At 43.9% G+C, this 24,326-nt stretch overlaps 1 protein-coding gene across 5 annotated transcripts in view; it reads right to left on the bottom strand.

Moving 5' to 3' along the window:
• KCNT1 (potassium sodium-activated channel subfamily T member 1) overlaps nt 1-24,326 on the bottom strand; it is a 174,494-nt gene that overhangs the window by 43,536 nt on the left and 106,632 nt on the right. For all 5 annotated transcript variants that reach the window (XM_048512780.1, XM_048512782.1, XM_048512781.1 and 2 more), the window contains 10 exons: nt 23,740-23,788; nt 21,836-21,895; nt 18,811-18,885; nt 17,511-17,594; nt 16,857-16,951; nt 12,139-12,319; nt 7,981-8,145; nt 6,757-6,893; nt 4,894-4,957; nt 4,273-4,381 (listed from right to left, as the gene is read on the bottom strand). In XM_048512780.1, the coding sequence (XP_048368737.1) occupies nt 4,273-4,381; nt 4,894-4,957; nt 6,757-6,893; nt 7,981-8,145; nt 12,139-12,319; nt 16,857-16,951; nt 17,511-17,594; nt 18,811-18,885; nt 21,836-21,895; nt 23,740-23,788 (1,019 nt within the window). The remainder of the gene's footprint in view (nt 1-4,272; nt 4,382-4,893; nt 4,958-6,756; nt 6,894-7,980; nt 8,146-12,138; nt 12,320-16,856; nt 16,952-17,510; nt 17,595-18,810; nt 18,886-21,835; nt 21,896-23,739; nt 23,789-24,326) is intronic.

The following is a 24,326-nucleotide window of genomic DNA, read 5'->3' as shown; positions in this document are numbered from 1 at the left end:
TCCAGATTAGAGTCCACCTGCTCTTAACCACTATACCCAGCTGAGTTATATTATGCCCTGATTCACAAGGAAAGAGAGACGTCAAACTCTTAAACACTTCACAGCTCCTCATTAGATCATAGAGCAAACTGAAAAGGAAGCATGCTTAGCAGATAAAACTAAGAAACATATTAATGCAAATATATAATAATATAGCACTAGGAATAAATTCAGAGTCAGATAACCTTTATTAGGCATTAAGACTAGGAATATACTCAGTTTCCACAGCAAGCATGAGCAAAGCACATGTGACTTTGGACAAAGATAGGAGCGAGCTTATAGACTTCAGTGGTTCACTGAAGAGATACCAAATGTCAATCAAATAATGTAAGTAACTACATTCTGCAGACTCCTTGGGGGAAGATGAATATGTCATATGAGAAAGAAATTGTGCCCTGGTCAAGTCACCCATCAAGGATTAATATCAGTGTCTCTTAGATGTTTAGACTTTAGGGATGGTATGGCTAGGCTTTGGAATGTCTGCCAGTTACTTAACCAATAATAAATTGAAAGTGTAACGTTTTTGTAGCTCACAGGAGTATAGTTGTAAAGGATTGTGGGCAGAAAATCCAAGCTGAGAATTCACAAAGACAACAAGACCTACCCTCAACTCTCTAAAGTTCCGCAGCAATGTTTATTGCGTATCAAAACTGCCCACCATACTCACACTACACAAACGAATGTTCAAACCCAACAGTGGAGACCAGAAACTAATAAGTTACAAAAATATAAATGAAAAAAGTATCGCTGCCATTCTAGCCTTATCTGTTTCCTCGGTTTACAAGTATCCAGTGAGATTTTCTTTTGAATCCTGTTCTAGTTTGCCATTTCCACAGTGTGGAGATTGGGCCCAGCAAGAGTTTTCGGCACCCATGCGGAAATCCCTGCAGCTGATTGCTTTATGTTCCAGTTCCTACTCAGTAGGAAGAACCTGATTAGGTGCCGGAGGATAACGATGCCTTATTTTCATTCTCTAGTATCTGTGTTCTGGGCTGATAAACAACCTCCCCCAGGAAACAATGAACACAGGGATGAAATAAACAGGGAAAAAAACCCTAGGAAAAGAAGTAGAAGCCTGCAAAGAAACCACAATCAAAGATGAACCGGCAAGGAGGACGAAAAGGAGGAGAGGGGAACTGCTCTTCTAGCTAATCTGAATGTCCAAGTTTCACTCTACCTTCTTAACAAGTTCTCTTACAGTCCAATCCTAAATGGAATTACATCCTTCTCAATCCATCAATGGATCGAGAAGGGTGCAACTCGGCTTAGGATGGCACTGGTCAAAATTTCGTCAGGATATGTAGCAGATCTTTTTGGATAACAGGAATCCTTTCCAAGATTCCAATTAGGGACAGTTTTTGAGACCATTGGCTAGTCCAAGGGCACTACAGAAGATTTCTGAGGAAATGTACACTACATGAAACAAGTGTGCACCAGAAAGTTCATAAAGCTTCTGTTGTTGTCCAACCCTAAGTGTCTGCTGATGACAAGTTTTAAGTCTTTATTAACCATAAATCTTTGGAGGTAAGGCTTGTAAAAATTCACTTTGAACACAATGTTGGTCTTCTGACTGGCCCTTTCTGCACAAGCGTTTTACCTCATATCCAGGCAGCTTTTTAGAACCGTTTTTCCATTGAACTGCAAATTCTGATTCCCCTGTTGGGTGCTGTCAACATTTCTAAGCAAGTTTCACTCAATTGTTTTGTGGGAACGGATCAGAATGTGTATAAATTGTTTAATTAAGAAACATGGATTAAGTTATAGAACCAAAGAAGCTAAGAATCAAAATGGTTTCTCTGTGTAGGAGACCAGCAAGCCTGCATGTTTTAGCAACAGGTCAAAGGAATGTTGCCAGGTTTCTCAGTGAATATGCAGGCCAGCAAGATAACATCTTTGGTATCTTGGCATAGAGGGCCTACGTGACAGAAGACAAGATGCATTTTATTACCTTGTTGTCTTGGTTAGGTTTTTGGGTTAGAACTAGCTAAACCAATGTGATTAGTTAAATTACAAAGTGGTTTTTCTATATAGTTAAATGAGCACAGAGAAAGGATAAATGAGTGATTCATATTTACATGTATTAGTATTCACTATAATTCTATTGTCTTAGAATCATTGTATAAGTGTTAGAATCATGTTTTAACATTTCATGCTGGGGGAATTGAACAGAGAGGTTTTATGATCCAAAAGAATGTCCTGCATACCTTGAGGACATAGCTCTCTCTGAGAGCCAAACTTGGCCAAACAGGTTTTTCTTGAAGACAGTGAGCTAGTTTTTATGGCAGTTCTTTGTATATGCATAGAGGCCATAAACTAACAGCATGCAGCGTGTGACGTAGAAATATAGGCTGTCTTTATTTGTGACCAGAAGACAGATCTGACCAATGGAGTTTGAACACATATGAATCATAATACGTAGAGTAAGGGGATGGACTGTGTGACGTCTTTGCATCTATAAGAATTAAGACTCTTCCTCTACTGGCCGTGCCTCCTTCGAGAGCCACCCAGGAGAGGGCAATCTCCTGTAACATTCTAAACATTGTATTGGGGAGTGCCTCCTTAGGGAGAGGTCACCTTCTGTAACTTATCTGTATTCTGTAACGTTCTGAATTCTGTGTCTATCACTCGAGGGCACTGGGGAGTGTTCACATTCTGTAACTTGCTATATTCTGCTAAGTAAACTGTCTGTTTGTTTTTCTAATATCAGATGCCTTGCTTTTATTTCTAACTTAGTTTTTCTTAAAACTAATCTTGCTGTGTAGGACCAGAGAAGCGGCTCTGGCCCCACAGTTTTCAAAACATCTTATTCCACAATGTTTTCTCCAGAAACATTTCTGAGCTGCCCTCCTTTACCCACACGGACATATCCATTTGCCTCTCCAAAAAGCCCAGTCCTTATCTACACTCCCTGTGTGATTGCCCTATCTCCCCCTGGCTGGCTGCCATTTTCCCTTGTTTTCCACCTCCCGCCATTTTCCTCTTCAGCATTTACTGCTGTTTCCCCTGTCCCCCGCCCAAATTAATGTATGATTGGTAGTTCCTTGAAACATATAACTGAATCAAGAAAGCAGTGCTATGTCACATGCACAAAAAAAGAGAGAAAAGTATATGGCATGTAGCGACGTCACAAATGACGTTGCTATCCCAGAACAAACAAATCATTTTTTTGTGCAGACTAACAGAAATGTTTTAACTCATCAAGACAAAACAATTTGGAAAGTGTTTGGAGAGAATGCGTGTGGACATACATTGGGATAGGACCAAGGTCACCTAAAATATGAGGTAAACAGCTTGTGTGAAAAGGGCCTTTATCCTATGTGGATAGTCTGCAATTGTGGTTACTTGTCCGAATGCTGTAAACACACAAAGAAACTATAATCTTACAGTGTGTAACAGACTTCCCTCTGTGATACACCTCTGAAGATGCCAGCCACAGATGCAGGCGAAACGTTAGGAACAAGATCCACCAGACCACGGTCACACAGCCCAGAAAACCCACCAGAGCCAGTATAATCTTAGCAATCATTGCTACAGGGTTTTTTTTGTTTCTTACTGTTCAAAGCTTAGCAGCTCTTTGAAGTGCTATAGGATTCTGTTCTCTGTTTCCAAATAAATAAATAGAACCAATCAGTTTTACAGAAATTTGATAGTAAAAAAAAAAGATTAGTAAAAATCTAGAGCATGGCTTGTTAAGATGGATTCAAAATTTCAAAACTGAAATGACAATAGTCTTCCTGCACCTCCAAAGACCATTTCAGCTGCAGTTAAAATATCACAGCAGCTAGCGATCCATGCTAGAAATAAACTGAATTAAAATGTATTTATTTCTGATCAGGATTTTTTTAAAAAAATGTATGGAACATAAATAAATCCTTATGTTAATGACCCTCAGGAGCAGTAAAATCTGGATTTTTATTGGCCAAAATTAAAAATATAAGCATGTTAATGTACTGATTTGCCTCCTAAAATGAATAGGCCATTTGAATGGCACACAAAATAAAACCATATTAATTGACATTAAAATGCACTCTCCCTTCTCTAGCTTTATCTCTAACAAACAAGCAAAATCTAGACCAGGACTTGAATGTTTAGCAATACTATAAAATCTGATTTCAGGAAGAATATTCCCAAGCAAGACTCCAAAATTTGGACGTGGGGCATGAAATCTAAGAATATTCTCCCCAGTACACCATTTCACTGATTTGTGCTTTAAAGGAGAAAAAAGGAACCTACCGGCAAATTTCACATGAAACTTATTCTCAGGCTTGAGAATCTGAACGTAGAGGGGACAATTTGGGGCAAAGTCTTTCACTGCCCACGCTCTTAGGATGGTTTGATGATCCTACAGAAAGGGAACATTGGGAGAAAAGCTTCATTTGTGCACATGTTTGTAGCAGCATGTAAACCAGATTGTAAGGGCTGCATTTTTAAAACAGCAGGATTTGCGCCAGAAAACACCACTCGCCCAATTTGAAATTTGCCAGAATTTTTGAAGTTGCTACATGATTTCATGTAAAACCCAAAGGGAGGATTCAAACTGGCCCTTGCACAAGAATAAGGCACTTCTGCTAGCACACTGATCTTCAATGTGTCATGCCTTTGAGCATCTTGTTGCTTGGTGCCCGTTTACTTCTTCCCCAAAGCAAAGAGATAATCCTGACTTTCCTTCACCTCCTGGCGGAAGATGATTCAGAAGAGTTCAGGAGAGATCAACTTTGTGCCAGCAAGGGGCACCCATGTGGAAACAACTGCTTCTCTCGCATAGGGAGAACTTGCTAACATCTTGTGGAACCACCCGGTGTTTTTGCAATATTTTCCCCAGAGTACTGATTTTGTCAGCCATCTCTGACTTACAGCAGCTGTGCGGTCCACTTCATTTCGACTGCTCAGGATGAAGCAGGCCTCTCCATTGTCCATCCTGGAAAAATGATAGGTCCTCTCAATCAGTCCGATTAAATAACAGCTGAATGCCTGATTAAAGAACTAATCAACAGGGCTATACGAGGGGGAAGGACAGACTTGTTCAGAACAACAGATCCACTTCCCCAAATCAGATCCGCAGAGATCCTGCATCCCCCAGGATCCTTCAGCCAGCTCTCACCAGTCTGTCTTTACCGTTTTTGTAGATGTACCCATGACCCTCCCTCTCATAAGATAAATGGAATCTCCTTCCCCAAGCTCTGTTGGATATTTGATCAGAGAGCCAGCATGGTATTGGTTAAGAGAAGGTGGACTCTAATCTGGAGAACAGGGTTGGATCCTCCACTCCTCTACAAGAACGGCAGACTCTTAACTGGTGAAGCAGATTTGTTTCCCCACTCCTACATTCCTGCTAGGTGACCTTGGGCTAGTCACAGTTGTCTCAAGAACTCTCTCAGCCCCACCTACCTCACAAAGAGTCTGTTGTGGGGAGAGGAAGGGAAAGGAGTGTGTCAGCTGCCTTGGGTCTCCTAACAGGAGAGAAAGGTGGGGTATAAATCCATTCTTCTTCTTTTTCAGAGCTGCTGGGGAACATGCTGCTAACACCGTCCTCCATTTAGGAAGTCCACACAGACATTAAGGAATGTTAACCCTCTTATGTCATAGGCCAGTGATAGTGAACCTTTTCAAGACCAAGTGCCCAAATTGCAACTCAGAACCCACTTATCTATCGCAAAGTGTCAACACAGCAATTTAACCTGAATACTGAGGTTTTAGTTTTTAAAAAATGGTTGGCTCCAAGGCGCGCGTTACTCGGGAGTAAGCTTGGTGGTAGTTGGTGGCTTTGCTTTGAAGCAACCGTGCAACACTTCAAATGGGTGAATCATGACCCTAGGAGGGTTTACTAAGAAGCAAGTGCCATTGCCAGCAACTGAGCTTACTCCCAGGTAAAGGATCACGCTTTAGTTCTTTGCATGAAAATCAGTGGGGTTTAACAGCGCTTAACAGGGTTACCTACACTGCTTCCCCAAAACTAGGTCTTAGGTTTAATGCTAATAATCAAGCCCAGTGGCCCAGGCCAGCCTAGATGTGTGTGTGGAGGGGGCACTCTGTTTGTGCGTGCCCACAGAGAGGGCTTTGAGTGCCACCTCTGGCACCCGTGCCATAGGTTTGCCACCACTGTCATAGGCCTTTACTTCAGTCCCCTTATAGACAAGTCCATTCACATCTATCCAAAATAACACACTTCAGATTTACATAATGCTTCAGGATGTTAATGCCTGGCCACACATTCTATGATCTTTATAGTAACTCTATGAGGTAGATCAGCATAATTATCTCCATAATGTAGATGAGGATGGTCTGCCTAAGGCCATGTTGTGAATTTATTTATTTAATATTTATCTTGCCCTTCTTCCCAGGAGTTTAGCAGGCACATGTGACTCTCCTTCCTTGCAACAACATTGTGAGGAGAGTTAGACCGAGTGAAAGAATGACCGATCCAAGATCACCCAGTAGGCTTTAGGGCCGAAACTGGATTCAAACCGAGGTTTCTCATATCCTAGTCTGATACCTTGGGCCCTCCGAGGGTAGCGCAGTTTATTAAATCGAATCAATCAATCAACACTCTACAGTTGAAGGCTTTCAGTTTCTTTCATAGGAGGAGTAAGATTTAAATAAAGGATTTCTTGGTCAAAGCTCAGTCTTTTAGCTACAGACCACATATATAAGCTCTGGAAACGTATGGAACAATGTCAGGATGCCTCTGATCAGCTTGGTCCCCTTTTCCCCACTCACTTTGCTCTCATGAGATCCTGATCTTTCAGTGCAGATCCTTGGAGATAGATGACGCGCTGGGACCACAGTGGGATCTGCAGGACACGTCGCACTTGGATATCCATCTCTGTTGGACAAAGGATCACAACGTAGTAATCCTGCAAGAGAAACCCTGACATGAAATAACAAACCATCATATGTATTTATTTACATGAGTCTTGCTAGAGTGTTTTCAGCATTAGGTTTTACATTTTTTTTAAAATGAAGAAAGAAAATGATACAGCTTAAATTTATATATTTTCAAAAATGGACCCCTTTTTTTAGTCTGGCTAAAAAAATGCATGGATATTCATTCTATGCCTTATGTTATAATGTTAGGCCCTTTCCGCATGGGCCAAAAACGACGGCCTGGGGGCGGTAAAAACGCCGCCCCCAGGCCGCCGTTCGCACAGGTGGCGCTGCTGCAACGCAGCAACGCAGCAGCGCTGACCTGACTGCGCTCCCCCTCCCCCAGGGCGGTGTCAGGCCGCCCTAAACAACAACCCTTTAAAGGGTTGTTATTGGGGGGAAAGCGTCTTCTCTGCGGCGCGGTGCAAACCGCACCACCGGGAACACGCTGTCTCCCTGCCCCGTCACACTCACCTTGTCCCCATCATCGCCTGCTGGCCATCGAAGCCCCGCCCACGCTGTCCTCCGACCCCTGGAGGTCGGAGGGCAGCGCAGAGTGGGGCTTCACGCCAGCAGGCTGCAATGACGGACAAAGGTGAGTGGACGGGTAGAAGAGGCGGCTCCGTGCGGAGCCGCCTGCCGTTTGCCGGCCTCTGCTGAGGCCGCCCGCATGCGTGCATGCGAACGGCCTTCGCCTCCACGCCGGCGGAATTCTTGCCAGCGTGGAGGCGACAGGGAGGCCATGCGGAAACGGCCTTATAAAATGCTTATTTGAAGACATCCATTTCCTGAAAAAAAATACTCCAAAAGGGCTTTATCATGATCCTTGCCTCTAAAAAGCTGTTTGCAAAGTAAGGAAAGCACAGTTTTCATTGTATTCTTATCAGTTTTAATGCAGGAATTATGGATCCAACATTAAAGTAAGAAATAATCGAAATCCTTCCAGTCATGTACCTCCTCATCATATCTCATCTGAGTCCCCAGATTTCATTTTTTTAACGTAGATTTTTGAGTATTTCTCTTCTAGGAAAAATAACTACCATTCACTTGCATAATATAAATCCAGTCAGCTGTCACCTGCAATCTTGGATGAGCATAAAATTCATTGAGGAAATCCATGAGCAGGTCAATCTTCAGGGAGCTGACGCAAAGGACTACGTGTTTTTCGGTCTGCGCTCGGTGGCGGCTGTAGTTCCCGCCCGACTTTTGCCTTTCCATCCACAAGTACACAAGTTCTTCAAACTGCAGACAAAAGAACAGTCTGTTTTTTCCCCCTCAAGTTGGAAAAAAATGGCTTCAGAAATGCAGGTGCTTAGCCGTTTCATTCATGCAATACTACATAGGTTACTTCCCCCACCAATACTCTAAAGCAGAACTCCAGATATTATACATGAGATTCCCAGATAACTTACCATCCAGGAACTGACCAGAACCTATGTCTGTTTAACTTCAGAACCTATGTCTGGCTCACCGCCTCATGTTCCTTTCTGATAATATTCTGATGTGGTTGTATTTGTTTCTCTTTCCGCACATGCAGAATAATGCACTTTCAAACTGCTTTCAGTGCTCATTAAAGCTGTGCAGAATAGCAAAATCCACTTGCAAACAGTTGTGAAAGTGGTTTGAAAACACATTATTTTGCATGTGCGGAAGGGGCCCTTGAGAATGTGAGCCAAGACACATCTGTTCTAGTCTCTCAGCTCACTGACAAACTTATTGGGTGGTCCCAAGCAAGCCTATTATCTTTCAAATCTCAGCCCTGATCTGTAAAGAAAGAATGATAATACTGGCCTATCTAACAAAGGCCCATTCCTCACAATACAAATAAAACGTTTTCAGGTCACAAAATAAAACATTTCCAGCTGGGATTCCACACAGCTTTTTTCTCAAAATGTTTGGGAAATGTTTTTTCCCCTCAAAATGTTTTCTTTTGAAAACACTAAATAGCATTTTTTTTCCCTAAGATGTTTTCAAAACATTCCATGCTTGCTGTGCAGAAAGCAGGAAACGTTTTATTTTTCCCACCCGACTTACCAGCATCCACTTTCATTTTCTCTGCAGCTTGCACCCGTCATTTTGTGCTGCTGCAGAGATTCTTTGTGCCACTGGCCATTTGCTGAAGGTTTCTGATGTAAGTTTCCTCTGCTTGCAGCTCAAGCGCCCATGATTTCACTGTAGAAAGTTCATGAATAAAGTTAGTTTGAACTGTCGATCCCATGCATCTGTCGTTTTTCCTTTTTTTTTCAGTGAGACATCTTTGAAAGTACAATGACTCAGTATGAGAATCTGCAACATGTGCATCTTTCAAGTCACAGCTTTGAAGATGTCTCACTGAAAACAACAGCAAAAAAAGAAAAATAACATGCGCACAGGATTGCCAGTCCAAACTAACTTACTCATGTACTTTTTACGTACATTTTATAGTGAAATCGAAATGGCAGGTGTGACCTGCAAAGAAAATGAAGGTAAGAGCTCCTAGCAGGAAGGGTAAAACAACCCTTTCGTGCTGAAACCCGAAAAGTAAAAACCCAAAACGGTTCTTTTTAAAATGTCTGTAAGATGTTTTATTTGTGTTGTAAGAAATAGGCCAAAGTTGTGATGGTGGTTGAAATAATTTATTTAACAAATTCTAACAAAAAGCCTTGCCCCCTGCTTCACATAGCCATTGCAAGTACTCCAACCAAGTATATGTACCACCCATTTATATATACATCTAAAGCATCTGGCCAAGTGGTTTTATTCTATCCCGTGAAAGTTTAGGCCACAATAAATTTATTAATTTTTAAGTTGACCAGTAGCTGCTTTGGTGGGTTTTCCCCCCAGAGATAATATGAACTATCTGGAACATTTATGAAAGAAAACATTAACAGCATTAATATTAAAATATTATAATTTTAGTTAAACATTTTAACATCATTTTGAAGGCTTGAAAATAAGTTTACTCAAACACCTGGAACTACTACACTGTTACAAACCACAGTCTAGTGGATTCATTGCTGATTCATTTATAATATTTCTACATGGGGGTTTAGTTCTCAAAGCAATTAGAAATCCCATGTCACCCCTGTGCTTCATGAAACCACTGGAGAACAGTGGCCAAGACAGTCCAATAGAGAACAAGGAGGGAGAATGGAAGAGGACAGCTGCTCTGTTTGGTGTGTAGCTCAGGGCATCAAACAGACACAGCTCAATAATTTTGTGACAGCTTCTCAACCAAGTGGAAAAAACTGGAACTTCCTTCGCTGACTGGTTTGAGAACTCTTGCCTGCTCCAAGGCTCTTGCAGTTGACTGAGCAGTCAAGGATATTATAGAACCAGCCAGCTCATAATCTGTAACAGTAAGCTCTACAACCTATTCACTTTGAGTCATTTACGGCTGATGTCTCCCCCTTCTTTCAGCTTTGGTCTCCGAGCCATTATTCTGGGACTTGCTAAATGGAAGCACAACATTTTGCCATCTAGCTCAGCTTTCTGGCAAAGGGGCTAATTATGCTCTTGCAAAATGCTCAGCTCTTGCAATGGTGTTAACTTGGTAGGTTTCTGGCCCCTTCTGCACACACAAAATAATGCATTTTCAAACCACTTTCACAACTGTTTGCAAGTGGATTTTGATATTCTGCACAGCTTCAAAGAGCACTGAAAGCAGTTTGAAAGTGCATTATTCTGCATTTGCGGAATGAGCCAGAGTCATTGCTTACAATACCTTGACCACTTTGGAAAGCAGTTTCAACATAAAGGCCTGAACCTGAGGTAGGAGATCGTTGAGATTCGAGGTTCTGTGACCCTTACAAGAGACTCCCAGTTTAGAATGTACAAAAAAAGAGTCCAGTATTCAATACAGTATCCAAAATCACTCTTGATGCTTTGAAGAATGAGATCTGAGTTAATGGGAAGCCTAGTTTTCTTGGCTTTTATCTTCATCATGGGTTAAGCATTGTGGACAGAAAGTGAGGACTTCAAGACCAGGGAAGAAGCCAAATTCTCTCCCTTTTTGGATTTTCAAAGGGATGCAGCCTCTTCACCCAAGAGCTGGAATATTAGATCAAAGTAGAACATTATGCAACACAGAGCAACTGATGCTCTGCAATGCACTTTTCAGCACCTTTGCAAAATAAATGACAATCAGCAACTTCGCTCAGGTCCTTTGCAACTCAAGTTGAGTTGCACACATTGTTTTGCCTTCCTTGAGGCCTTCCATCTGCCAATATGTCTTGAGCTCTTTTCAATCATTACATCTGTGATGTTTCCATCTTGCATTCTTTTGATCTTTCTGATCCTTGATGTTACTATTTTGTGTGAATGCTCATATTTTCTAATTTCACTATGTGCAAACTCATACCAGCAGCAAACCTGGATTTCTGATTGCATGTTCAAGAGCTAGAAAGTATATGTAATGGTCTGTTTGCGCAAAATGCTGATGTGTTGGTCCAAATGCGGAAAAACCAGCCAATGGTGCCCCCTCCCAACGAACAAGCATAATTACTCAGCTTTCCTTGTGCCCATGTGCCTGTGACCAACACGAACTGGTTGGTTCTGTGCTGACACATTGGTTCAATTGCATGCAAATATTATTATTGTATTGTCGAAGGCTTTCACGGCCGGAATCACTGGGGTGCTGTGTGGTTTCCGGGCTGTATGGCCGTATTTTACCATGTTTCCCCAAAAATAAGACAGTGTCTTATATTAATTTTTGCCCCCAAAGATGTGCTATGTCTTATTTTCAGGGGATGTCTTATTTTCAGGGAAACAGGGTAGCAGCATTCTCTCCTGATGTTTCGCTTGCATCTGTGGCTGGCATCTTCAGAGGATCTGGACCTCTGAAGATGCCAGCCACACATGCAGGCAAAACGTCAGGAGAGAATGCTGCTAGAACACGGCCATACAGCCCAGAAACCACACAGCACCCCATTATTATTATTTTTAATTGCTCTTATAATTGACACCGCAGGGGAAGGAGAAAGCTTTGGCCATCAAAAGTCAAATCCTCTGCAGAAGAGAAATCGATACCCCGTAATAGACTTAGGGGGAAGGGTGCAGGAAAGGGGAGAGTAAAATTAATACTAAACACCTGGGGTAAAAGCATTGGATGAATGGATTACAAAACTTGCAGCAAGTTATGAGTGCATGAATGGCCACAGACTACCCTCCTGCAAGGTGATAGCACCCAAACGTTCCTAAGTAACAGAAATATAGAAAGTTGGTCATGGCTCATCTGCATGGAGGCTTCAACCTTACCTGCAGGGGTAACACAACCAGGGCCACACAAATCATAATCACGACTAGCAGCTGGGAGGGCCAGATCTTGGGGGTGACGTCGCCGTAGCCCACAGTGGAGAAGGTGACAATACAGAAATAAAAGGATTTGAAGAGGGAGAGATTTTCACCAGCCCTTTCCAAATGCTGGATGCCGCAGGTCCTGAAAAGAAGGAGGAACAAACAATATATATGTTTCTGTGCTAAAACCTCGAGATCCTAACCTGTAACAAACCTGAATCTGAGATCCAGTTGAATTCTCAAACTGAACACACGGCCATTGTCAGCTGCAAATTTTCATATACCACACTGCAACCCATTATACATTTGCTGTGCGGAAGGGGCCAAAGTGTTGAACGTGCTAATGCCGACACAAGTTTCCCCCAGTAGTGGGATCCAAAAATTTTAGTAACAGGTTCCCATGGTGGTGGGATTCAAACTGTGGCGTAGCGCCAATGGGGATGGGCCGGGCACAACGGGGGTGTGGCTGGGCATTCCAGGGGCGGAGCATTCCTGGGCGGGGCTGTGGAAAGAACGCAGCTGCTGCGCCGGTCCTTGGGCGGGAAACGAATGCACGCAGGTGCAGGCTGCCACGCACGCTGGTGCACCTCCTGCTAGACTGCTTCCAGTTCTGCGCGCTACTGCTGAGAGGAGGGGCGCAACTAAGGCAAAAATCACGTGGCAAAATCACCAATTAGTAACCCCCTCTCGGCACACACAGATAATTAGTGACCTACTCTCGGGAACCTGTGAGAACCTGCTGGATCCCACCTCTGGTTCCCCCCACCTGACTGTGCCCTTTTCACAGACAGATGGTGAAGTCAGGGAAGTAATGCTCCCAAGCTTGACAGGGCTCAGTTTGGTCCAGGAGCATGTAGAGGTGGGGAGGGTTTTCAGTTGTCCCTCCTGTGCTGTTTTCCTGATTCAGAATAGGTGTGAGGGGATCATTACGGCTTCACCACTGTAGGCCTCCCTGCGGTGTAGTCAGGGAACCTCAGCCCGATTTGAATCGTGTTACAAGTTTGGCCTTCAGCCTTGTTGCTCATTAGCCTTGGCCCAGTCAGCCTAACTTACGCACGAAGGCTATTTGGAGAACAAAACGAGAAGGGAGAATAATGCACGTCACCCTGAGCTTCTTGGAGAAAGGTCAAAATACAAACGTAATAACATAGTTAGCTGTGCTCTTCGGGACTCTTTAATAAGCCTGGGATTTTGTGCACTGCTGTGAGACAAAGAAGGATGGAGGCACGAAACAGAAACATGATTATTTTTCTGCGCTGGCACTTTGGTGGTGAGATGAACTTCATCTCAGTGTGCGCTGAACAAATAAAACTGTAGTCTTTTTATTTAACCAGACATTCTTCATTGTAGCTGGTGGGCTCTGTCCTTTTCACCACTTGTTTTACCTGGCATCTTTTCCTGCTGCGGTTCTCCCACTGTTTCATGTTAGAGCTTCCAAAATCATGTTTTTTAAATCTGATATTGTATAATCTTATAAACGACACTGAGCTTTTTAAAATGAATGTCACCAACAAATATCCCTAATAGTTTCATGGGCAAATGTGGAGTCCCACCCCACAATCTGGACAATTCTTTGGCTTTGCAAGAAAGGGTTTTAACCTGATAATCTGGCAACACTCATTCTGTACACACAGCACATGTGGGGATGATGGACTCAGCCAATTAACCCTGACCCTCTTTGGTAACTGAGCATAATGGCGCCACCAAATCTATGCATGCAGGTATAGGGACACGTTGCCTCATGCAACTACAAGTGTAAATTCCATCCCCATCATTTGGAACACTGCTTTTCAAACAGTCATGAGGGAATCAGCCCAAGTATGCAGATGATGTACTGACTTTGGCATGAAAGTCAGTAGGCTGGGGGTATGGCCAGAGTGGTTAAGTGGTTAAGAACAGTGGTTAAGAATAGGTGGATTCTAATTTGGAGAATTGGGTTTGAACCCCCACTCCTCCACCTGAGTGGCAGAGGCTTATCTGGTGAACCAGAAGTGTTTCTGCACTCTTACATTCCTGCTGGGTGACCTTGGGCTACTCACAGTTCTGTCAGAACTCTCTCAGCCCCACCTACCTCAAAAGGTGTCTGTTGTGGGAGAGGAAGGGAAAGGAGCTTGTAAGGTACCTTGAGTCTCCTTACAGGAGAGAAAGGTGGGGTATAAATCCAAACTCCTACTCCTCCTCTATAAATATGCATACTGGCCATGCTCCCTGCCTACACATGTTCAGGGGCCAGGATGATTGTGATGATATAGAGAGTCAATGTTTAGTAATTAAGAGTGGCAGACTCTAATCTGGAGAACCGGGTTTGATTCTCCACTCCTACACATGAGCGGCAGACTGGATTTGTTTCCCTGCTCCTGCACATGAGGCCTGCTGGGTGACCTTGGACTAGTCATCGTTCTCTCAGAGGAAATCTGATAGCCACTTTGAGACTCCTTCCAGGAGAGAAAAGTGGCGCATAAATCCAAACTTGTCATCTTCTTCTCTTCTAGAAATATATGCAGCTCTGAGACCGTGTGCGTAATCAGTATACACAACAGCCTTGGTGGAAGATGAACAAGGGTCTCATCTGCATGGACGGGGAAAAAAGATGCCTGTTGCACTAAGTGATTCACTGACTCTTTTCAGCTCTGTAACCAACAATGTGAATTCTACATTTGAGCCTACTGAAAGACCCTCAGATGATTTGGGTTTTTTTTAATAGGTAGGCAGCCAAGGCCAGTGCCTGGGGCGTCGTCGCAGTTCAAGAGGAATTGCTTTGAAAGCTCACAGCTTCTCACTTCCCCGTGAGTCACTGTTTCCCGAGTTATCTCGCATAATAGAAACATCGCTTGAGTGGAGGAGAAATTGAATTTAAGTGGGGCTGAGAGAGACATACGCAGAACCAGGGTCAAAGCCGGTGGCACGGACATTGTGCAAAAGGGGGCAGCCATTAACGCGAGCAAAGCAAAGTGGGGAAATGTGCATTACGCTCCACAGAGCAATCTTTTGTGTGTGTGTGTGTACTGCATAGGAAGCAGTGTAACCCCAGTGATGGCATAAATGCCAAGCCAGTTTAGAAGCACTTGTGCTGGTGTTGTTGAACATGATGCCTGGGGACCAGCACGGCCATGGCGGCAGCATTCCTCCAGTGAAGGACCCCACGCCAGTGCCAAAGGAGACGGCCACAAGCTGTAGTCAGTTTCCTGAGCCCCTTTCAGCCTGAGAACCTCCCCAATTGCCAATATGAATTTACATCAGCAATCTCAGTGGCTCATTCCGCACATGCCGCATAACTTTCTTTCACAGGGGAAGGGGAAGTGTCGCTTTCAGGCTGCCAGGTTCCCACTGGAGGGAGAATCCCTTCAGATTGCAAATGCCTTAGCAGACCAGGTGCTCGGGAGCAGCAGTAGCAGCAGAAGGCCATTGCTTTCACCTCCTGCATGTGAGCTCCCAAAGGCACCTCGTGGGCCACTGCGAGTCGCAGAGTGCTGGACTAGATGGGACTCTGGTCTGATCCAGCAGGCTCCTTCTTATGTTCTTATGTTCTTACGGCTACTCCAATGCAGCTACAGGGTTTCTGTTCCAGTCTTTGGACAGTGAAGGTTTCGTGGAGATGTCTAGAGCCCAATATGTTCTCAGCAAAACTTATGGAAATCAGCAGGAGGTCTAGAAACCTGGCTGGTTTCTTTCTAATGGATTCATTTTAATAATGCATGTTAATTTATCTCCTCTTTTTCAACCCGAGTTAACAGATTTGTTCAGATTATTTCTCCTGTTGAATAATTCCGATTCTGCTTTTTGAGAAGAGGTAGCAAATTTCCTCATGGAAATAATTCAGAGTTTGTAATTTATTTATATTTACCTGAGTTTTATTGCCTGTTTTAATATTATTCATGTCAGTTGTGTTTTTTTTGTTATGCCAATAAAGGCTATTCAATTCGATTCATTTTAATAATGAACTCAGATATCCAGCTGATATCCTCACACTTAGATCTGTTTTTAGCAGAGCAATTATGAATCTAAGGTATAATTCAAGTGTCAAGAGGCCTCCCATCACTTCAAATAGGCTCCATTGGAAAATGTGGAGTTTAGTTGCAATCAAATGTGGTTAGAAGCAGGTTGTACCTGCAGCTTTTGAACTCTCTGGCAGCGCTTGTGAACCACTGTGGATGGGTCCACACATCCAAAAAAGAGAATCTGATAAAATCTTCCCAGGACCATGCAACCTCCTCAGTGTCAAAGAGGTCTCAGGTATGCACCTAGAAAAGTATCATGTCAAGCAAAAGCATACTGGAGCTAACCTTTTCCTTGACGTGTTAGTTTTTTATGTGCATTTCCTGTTTTGTATTTTCTGTTTACACACTAGGGACTAGCTGGGATAGAGATGCAGAAATGTATTTAATGCTGGTATTTTATTAGAAGATATACTTCTCTAGAGAAGAATCTGTCATTCTGCCACCTGCCTAGTAACTGCAAACTGCATTCTTCTGCAGGGACAGGCACAGGAATGTCAGCAAGTAGGCATGAGGAAATCTTTGGCCAGTGTCAGCTGGCTCTGGTCTTCTGGCCATAGGGCAAGCCCCCCCCCCCCCCCCCCGAGTCCATCCAGACATAAAATGCTGGAGATAACTTTCTCCAAGGAGGCATTCCATCTAATCCCCCCCCCACACACACACGCCAGTCAAATACAAGCTTACCCAGTGAAAACGAGACACAACAGGGTGCAGATCAAAATCAGCACCTGATTGAACATGGCTGATTGTGTTCTTTGGATGGCTCGGTGAAGGTCATTCTAGGAAGAAAGAGACTCCGTTTGTAGCTGCACCAGAGATCTGTGAGCGTCAGCTATCCCACTGAGGAGTCAGTGGGATAAAAAGGAAATGTCACTCACAAATACCTGAAATCCAGAATTTGCAACAAGCTTGGCGAATTAGTGTGGTTGCCAACTTCCAGGGAGCACCTAGAGATTTCCCGCTGTTACAAGTGATCTCCAGATGACCAAAATCAGTTTACCCTTGAGAAAATGCCGACGTTGGAGGGTGGACCCTACTGCGTTACATCCTGCTGAAGACCCCTCCCCAAACCCCACCTTCTCCACGCTGCACCCCCATGCTCTCCAGGTACTTTCCAACCCACCACTGGCAACCCTAAGAATTAGGTTGTCATGCCAGCTTCAAGACCCTGTTTGGTGTATCTTTCCAAACTGCCTGGATCTGCCCATTTTGTGCCCTTTCCTTCCCCATTTTGTCACATCAATCTCACAGCCCAATCTGCTCAAATAGAGCAGAAAGAGAACAGTGGAAAATTCTGTCCTTCTAGTGGATTATGACAGCAACCTTTTGGCTACTCACGATCATGTTTTCCAAGGCGTACTTTGCGAGCCAGCAGTTCAGGAAAACAGGAATGAACAAATTCCGCAAACGAGGCCAAAATATCTAGAAGAACAAGTCCTGGTTATCTTATGTTTATTCAGAGAAATGTTCCTGCTTCATCTGAAGGATAAAAACTTCCACAGATTACTACCCAAATCCCAAAATATGCATAGCAACTAATTGAATGGTGATGTATAACTAACTATAAATAACATGAACTGGTATTTAGTATAAAGGGCAGTTTCGCTGTTAAAAACACTTTCTGCACAGCAGCATGTTATTAACCTTGCAATTGCCTTGTAAGATAGGTCAATATCATTTTCCCCATATTCCCCAACCTTTTTGACTAAGTAGTCCTCAATGTACATTAAATAATACAAACAAATATCCACAGGTTGAAGACATACAGATAAGACCACAGGCATGATAAACAGGATCAAATGCATTTCCGTCCAATGGGCGTTCTTCTGTGGTCACAAAGGCATAGAACAGAGGTCCCCAATCTTTTTGAGGTCACGAGCACATTTGGGATTCTGACACAGCATGGTGGATGCAGCAACACAGTGCAGATATTTGTGCTGTGGTGGCAGCTGCTGCCAAAGTAACATTTAAAAAAAATCTGTGCAGACAATCGAATCTTTAACAGTCAACCAGAAGCCTAGGTGGGCAAAACCTGGCCACAACCAATTCTGATAACCCCCCGGCGAGCATCAGAAAAGGTATCAGTGGAAGTTATGGCATCTCGGGGCACCATACTGAGGATCCATGTTGTACCGTGACAGGTCTTTGGCTTCTTTGTCTAACTCATCTCTCAGGGTTCTTGTAAGGACAAAAATGAAGCCGGGATAATCGAGCACACCAACCTGAGTTCCTTGGACGAAGGGTGGGATGAAAATGGAGTAAACAAACAGATGACCTCTTCCACAACTGTTTCCCTATGATTTTTGACTCTGCATGATAATACACAAGTACTGTGTTGGATTGCAGACTCTTGACAAATAATAAATACTAGTATGAATCTATAAGCTTGCATTTTGGCTTTCTAATTTTTGCTGTTTGCTTTCCAACATTCTGTGCCCAGCTGAACTACACCATCATTCCAGCTGCATCCCCCCAATGTTGACTATTGATAGGGAGAAAGGCCCCAACAATGCTCCTGTAAAGACTCGATATGTTTTTCATTGAACTATACAGCAAAATCTCACTGGGGGATGCCCCCACCGTTAGAACCGGGCAAATCCAACTGGGTTATTAGGCAATCACAACGGCGCACACTTACAGTGATAATGAAGGGCACAGTGTTGATCATTTCAAGGATAAAGGAAACCCGAAAGATCTGCTCCCAAATGTTCCCCTAGGGGAAGAAACAGATTGTGTTACAGCTTGTTCCCACAAGCGTGCATGATTAATCAATGTCTTCTCACTCAGGGCCTGTGCAGAGGCATATGGGGCGCACACAGACTGGTGCTAGTGTTTGAGACACCGATGACTCTCATTTGTCTAGCATGTTGGTGAGAATGATAGGAATAGTACCTCAGAAACAGGAGTAATCTCATACTTCAAAGCTACTTACAGGGGCTACTGAGCACCTATTCCAGTTTCAGTTTGTGAGAATATGAACATAGGAAGCTACTGTATACCCATATAAGAACACCGATCCATTTAATGCAGCATTATCTTCTCTTATTGTCAGTAAATAGTCAGGTTTTCAGACAGGCCCCCTCCACATGGGTCAAAAACAGCGCCCCTAGAATGGTAAAAACATTGTTCCAGGGGTGCATTCGTACGGCTGCCGCCTCTGCAGCGAGTCAGCGCCATGCTTCCCCCCACCAACTGGCAGGGAAATGCTGTTTTCTTGCCTTGTTCAACGAGTGAGGCTTTTGGGAAACAGCATTTCTCTGCCAGTGCCGTGGGAACAACACTGGGTTGCAGGCGCCACCTTTACGTGTCTCCTCTTTCCCCCACACTTACCTTCTCTCCCTGTGGAGCTCTGAAGGGACAAGGAGACACGCCCACGCTGCCCTTCGATCCCCGGATCTCCACAGGGAGAGAAGGTAAGTGTGAGGAAACAAAATGGAGGCACCGGCACTGGGGCCACACCGGCTTCATATGTGCTGGTGTGCAGCCGCTGTAGTGGCCCGTGTAGAGTGGGCCACAGAAAAGGACTTCCCCAACAGCATTTTTTTTTATAATCAATAACTGGGAATTCTAATCTGGAAGCAGTCTGCAGGTGCTATTATTCAACCATGGCTCCTAATCCCATAAAGGACATGCAAGGTTGCCTGAGTTAGTTTCTCTAGATCAGTTACATGTATTTTGACTAGCAGCATCTTGCCAAGAAAGGTCTTTCTCAACGCTTGCTACCTAGGATCTTTTAATCGGAGATGCCCGACAGTGAGTCGGAGCGTGTTACAGCCCCATCCTGTCAGATCTCAGAAGCTAAGCAAGGCTGGTACTTGGGAGATGGACCTCCAAGGTCTTTGCAGAGGAAGACAATGGCAAATCACCTCTGTGTCTCACTTGCCTTGAAAGCTTCTTCCTGGGGTCACCATAAGTTGGCTACAGATTGATGACACTTTACATACACAGAATAACGGTTCAGGAGAGAAACAACATCCATTATGGCTTTGGCAAATGTGGCAGAAAAGTGCTTTCAATTAGTCAGAGAGAGAGGAAATGACTTCTTTGTAAATGTGGAGATTAGACTATAGAATAGCCTTGGATCTTGGTACCTGTTCAAAATTCAAGTGTTTGCTGGTGGATGACACAATGCCTTTGTATTAGGTGTGCAGAGGATTTGGGGGCCTCTCAGATGCTCAGACAGCTACTAGGTCAGGGGTAGGGAACCTTTAACACTCAAAGAGCCATTTGGACCCAAAAAGCCAAAGAGCCTTTTTCCACAAGAAAAGAAAACACTTGGAGCCGCAAATAATTTTTGACATTTAAAATAAAGGTAACACTATATATTTAGGGTTTTTTAACCTTTTACTCCACTCATTCTGAGAAGCGCATGGATGCGCCCGCCCTGCTGCCTGCAGGGTGGGCAAGGATGAAGCCAACGGCTCGGCCTCGCCGGCTGCCAGGAAAGCGCCCGCCCCGCTCCAACGGGGCGGGCGAGAGGGGAAGCCCGCGGCACAGCCCAGCCGACCGTGGGCAGTTGGTGCGCCCGCCCTGCAGGCAGCAGGGTGGAGCCGGCGGCTCGGCTCATGGAGCCACAATGCAAGGGCAGAAGAGCCGCATGCGGCTCTTGAGCCGCAGGTTCCCTACCTCTGTACTAGGTGGTCCAGACTCCACCAACTGAGGTCCAGACTTCACCAACAGCCATGTGCATGGAGGGGATAGGGATAACAGGATCATGACCCTTCCCCATCTCATGCACAGGGAAGAGTGTCTGTGCAGCATCTTGCAGCTGAAGGTATGAGCCATATCAATGGAAAAGCATCATCTTTTGGGTCCAGGCCAAGTGACACAGAAGTTTGTCACTGGCGTTAGAATCTGATGGCCTTTTCACCAAGAATACATCAATTGCTTAATGGTGGAATTGTAGAATAGCAGTCACAGGTATATGAACACATTCTTAATTTTTTGAACTGGAAGGTCAACCACAAGCTAACTTTTAAGAATGGACAAAAATTGGTATTGTTTGGGTTTATTAAACCCAGAAATATTCACCCCCCCCCCCCCCCAAAACCTGATGCTATATATTGACTTTTTTAAATGATTGGGTTATTAAACCCAAACCTGAAAAATATGCTTACCTCCAGACCAGAGGCGTAGCAAGGGGGGAAAGCGCCCAGTGCACGGGTGCGTCCTCTGCTTCTATCCCGCCCCAGAACAACCACACCCCAAAATGCCCCTGCCTCAGAACGCCCCCGCCACGCCCCCACAGGGGCATGCCCCTGGTGTGTGCGCCCCCGTCCCCTTGGAGCTACACCTCTGCTTCAGACTCCATGTGGGTTTGAAAGGTATCAGGCAACAGGGAGCTGAACCTGTGCCACCTGCTGCCTTAAGATCTATGTAGATTTCAGAGGCAGGAGCAGAGTTGCATGCTGGGCTCAGGGTCTGCTTATGAAGTCCACAGTTTAAAGCTGTGGGGCTGTCCTAGCCGGATCAAACTTTACATTGATGGCCCAGCCTCCAAACTGCACATAATACCATTTTTTGGCTCCTTTTTATTGCCAACTTTTTTCAGTTGGACACCACCTTCACCAATACCAACAAGGCATTTGGGAGGGGGGTGGTTGTTTCTGTTTTGGGTTTACCAAACACCCATCTCTAATAACTTTCCCATAAGACCCCCTTACCTTGTAGCTGAGATAAATTAGGAGCATGGTCTCCAGAAAGCTAATGATTGCTACGCTGACCTGGAAGGAGAAAAAGAATCAGGAATTTTTGCAGGGATGGTCAGCTTCTGCAGTAGCCTCCTCCAGAAATTGGGCAACTTAGGGTGCATGTAAATCACAACCCGCTATGATTTTCTCTGTCACATGTCCAATGTGTCTTCTTTCTGTTTTTGCAATCTGTTTTATAGACACAGTGGCCAATGGATTCAGATCTACTTCAGTCATTCTTCATAGCTGTCTGTGGCCAATTCCATACAACCAATTAAATTTGTTCCCTGGCATATTTGAAACTTAAGGAACACTTTCTTTCCTTTTACACCATGGAGTAAGATCAGCTCTTCCAGTGTGAGAGAACACCAGGTGGAGTATAGCCTTCAGCAACCTAATAATAGGCTCAAATAATAGGTTCATGTGTGTGGGTGTTTGGGGGAGTGATAATTGGTATGAAAAGAGAGCAGATCAGAAGGTCTCTATACAGTGCTGGAGGGCACGTAATTCTGCTCCTCAAGTTAATTCTACAAGAGCAGTCATATTAATCTGTTGCAGCAAAAAACAAAAACTGTCAGCATTTTGTGGCACATTTATTTTTATTTTGTTAAATTTATATCCCACCCTTCCCGACCAAGGTGGCTCAGGGTGGCATGCACTCATGTTTAAAAAGATCAATATACAACAAATACATGAAACTAGCCTGGAAGGAATCCAGAACTGATGCGTCCTCCAGAAATGCCTGCAGCTGTTCTGTAACCACTCTTTCAACTACCTTTCCCAGAAATGACAAATTTAAAACTGGGCAGTAGTTGGCAGTTTCTCTCAATAGTCTCAGACCCCAGATTTTAATTAGGCCTGCAGACCTTTAAATAGGTTTTAAATAGGTCTGCAGACCTCTGCTTTGCGAGTTGTAGCCTCCGGGCCTCTGCCCCTGTGGCCTTTCACACTCCCTATGCGGGCAAGCACTGAAGGTCTGTGTGGGCTGGGATTTATCTCCAGCTCCTTGCAGTTCAAGTTTAAAGTTTTCATGGCTCTGGAGCCCTCATGAATTGCCAAATCTCAGGTTAAGGACAATCATCATTTCTATGGCAGCTCATGTTGAGTTGGATCGCCAGTAAAGGCTTTGTGCATGTAATGGGGGCTGTCCAGACTCTATAGAACATATTTTATTATACTGTCCCCTCCTTATGGCACTTAGAACAAAATGGCTATCTTGGCTGTTAGCAAAAAAAGAGCACACATCCGATTTGTAGAAGATCATCTTTTTATTAGATAACACCAGCAGCGAGGTAACAGATCCAGTAGCCAAATGACCTATATATACTCCAGAGATCCAAGGATTAACTTGCCTAATTCCTTTCTCCCCCTTGTTTTAGCTTTCAATTTATGTACTGATATTTATTCATAATTTTATTTTCATTACCTGTTTGGAGACTGAATTCTCTGTTGATAGAATTGTACTATTATGCCAACAAAGGTTGTTGAATGATTGAATGATTGAGTTGGATCTCATAGATCCATGTTGCTAATAAGGACCTTTACTTCCACTGATGTCAGGGGATCTCAAGAAGCACTCACTGTATGGATCTGCAGGATTCAGTCTAGTATCAGTCTCTGGAAGGTGCGGCAGTGTTCTTTGCTAAAGGCTTCTCATGTATACAGTAAGTCCCCTAGGAAAGCACAGCCCTCTCCCATATCTACTACAGAGTCTACATATCTGGTTCCGAAAGTCTAAAGACTAGCAAAATCCTGTTGCTTGAAATGTACTTTTTCAAACAATTACACAGCAAATTTGCTATGTTAGAATTCATTTATCGGGTTCATCTTAACATCCACTTTTTAAACTTCTCACCCCATCATTATCCTTCCCTTACCTGAATTGCCCACAATGGCTTGTTGCGATCCACCCATAAGATAGGAGCCCTGGAGAGAAAAAAAATTGAAAGACACGAACACTTAATTTGGAAATTTCACATTTGAGCTTAAACACAGATGACTCATGGAGAGAAAGAACTTTGCGACAGCTGGCGTGCAAATATTATAGGCCCTGATTCAGCTACGTTTAATCCTGAGGAAAACTTTATCCTCAGGGACCAATCTTGCCTATTTGTCAGCAAACCCACAAATTTTACCTCAAGAACTTCTAAAAATCTTCCATAATTCTATCCCACTTATATTTTCACTAAATTGTGACAGAATTTTTTGGGGGAAGGGGTTAGACGCCACCCCCAAATAATCTTTTCTGTCAATATATTACCTGTTCCACTGCTCTGGGGGTCCCAGCAGGAATTATCTAAAAAAGGTTTGAAGGATGAATTGTTTCTCTCCACCCTAGTTAGCTAGACTAGATCATGAAGCTATGTTTACTGTATCCAAAAGACTCTCAGCAATTTTGTTCCTGGCACAAACAGAGACTAGATGGGCTTTGCTGCGCACAATAGCCTTTGAACACTCTGCTGAA

This window comes from Sphaerodactylus townsendi, linkage group LG12 (assembly GCF_021028975.2).
Source record: "Sphaerodactylus townsendi isolate TG3544 linkage group LG12, MPM_Stown_v2.3, whole genome shotgun sequence".
Classification (NCBI taxonomy): Eukaryota; Metazoa; Chordata; class Lepidosauria; order Squamata; family Sphaerodactylidae; genus Sphaerodactylus; species Sphaerodactylus townsendi.
The sequence above is the reverse complement of the archived record's forward strand: the minus strand, read 5'-3'. Positions and strand labels throughout refer to the sequence as shown.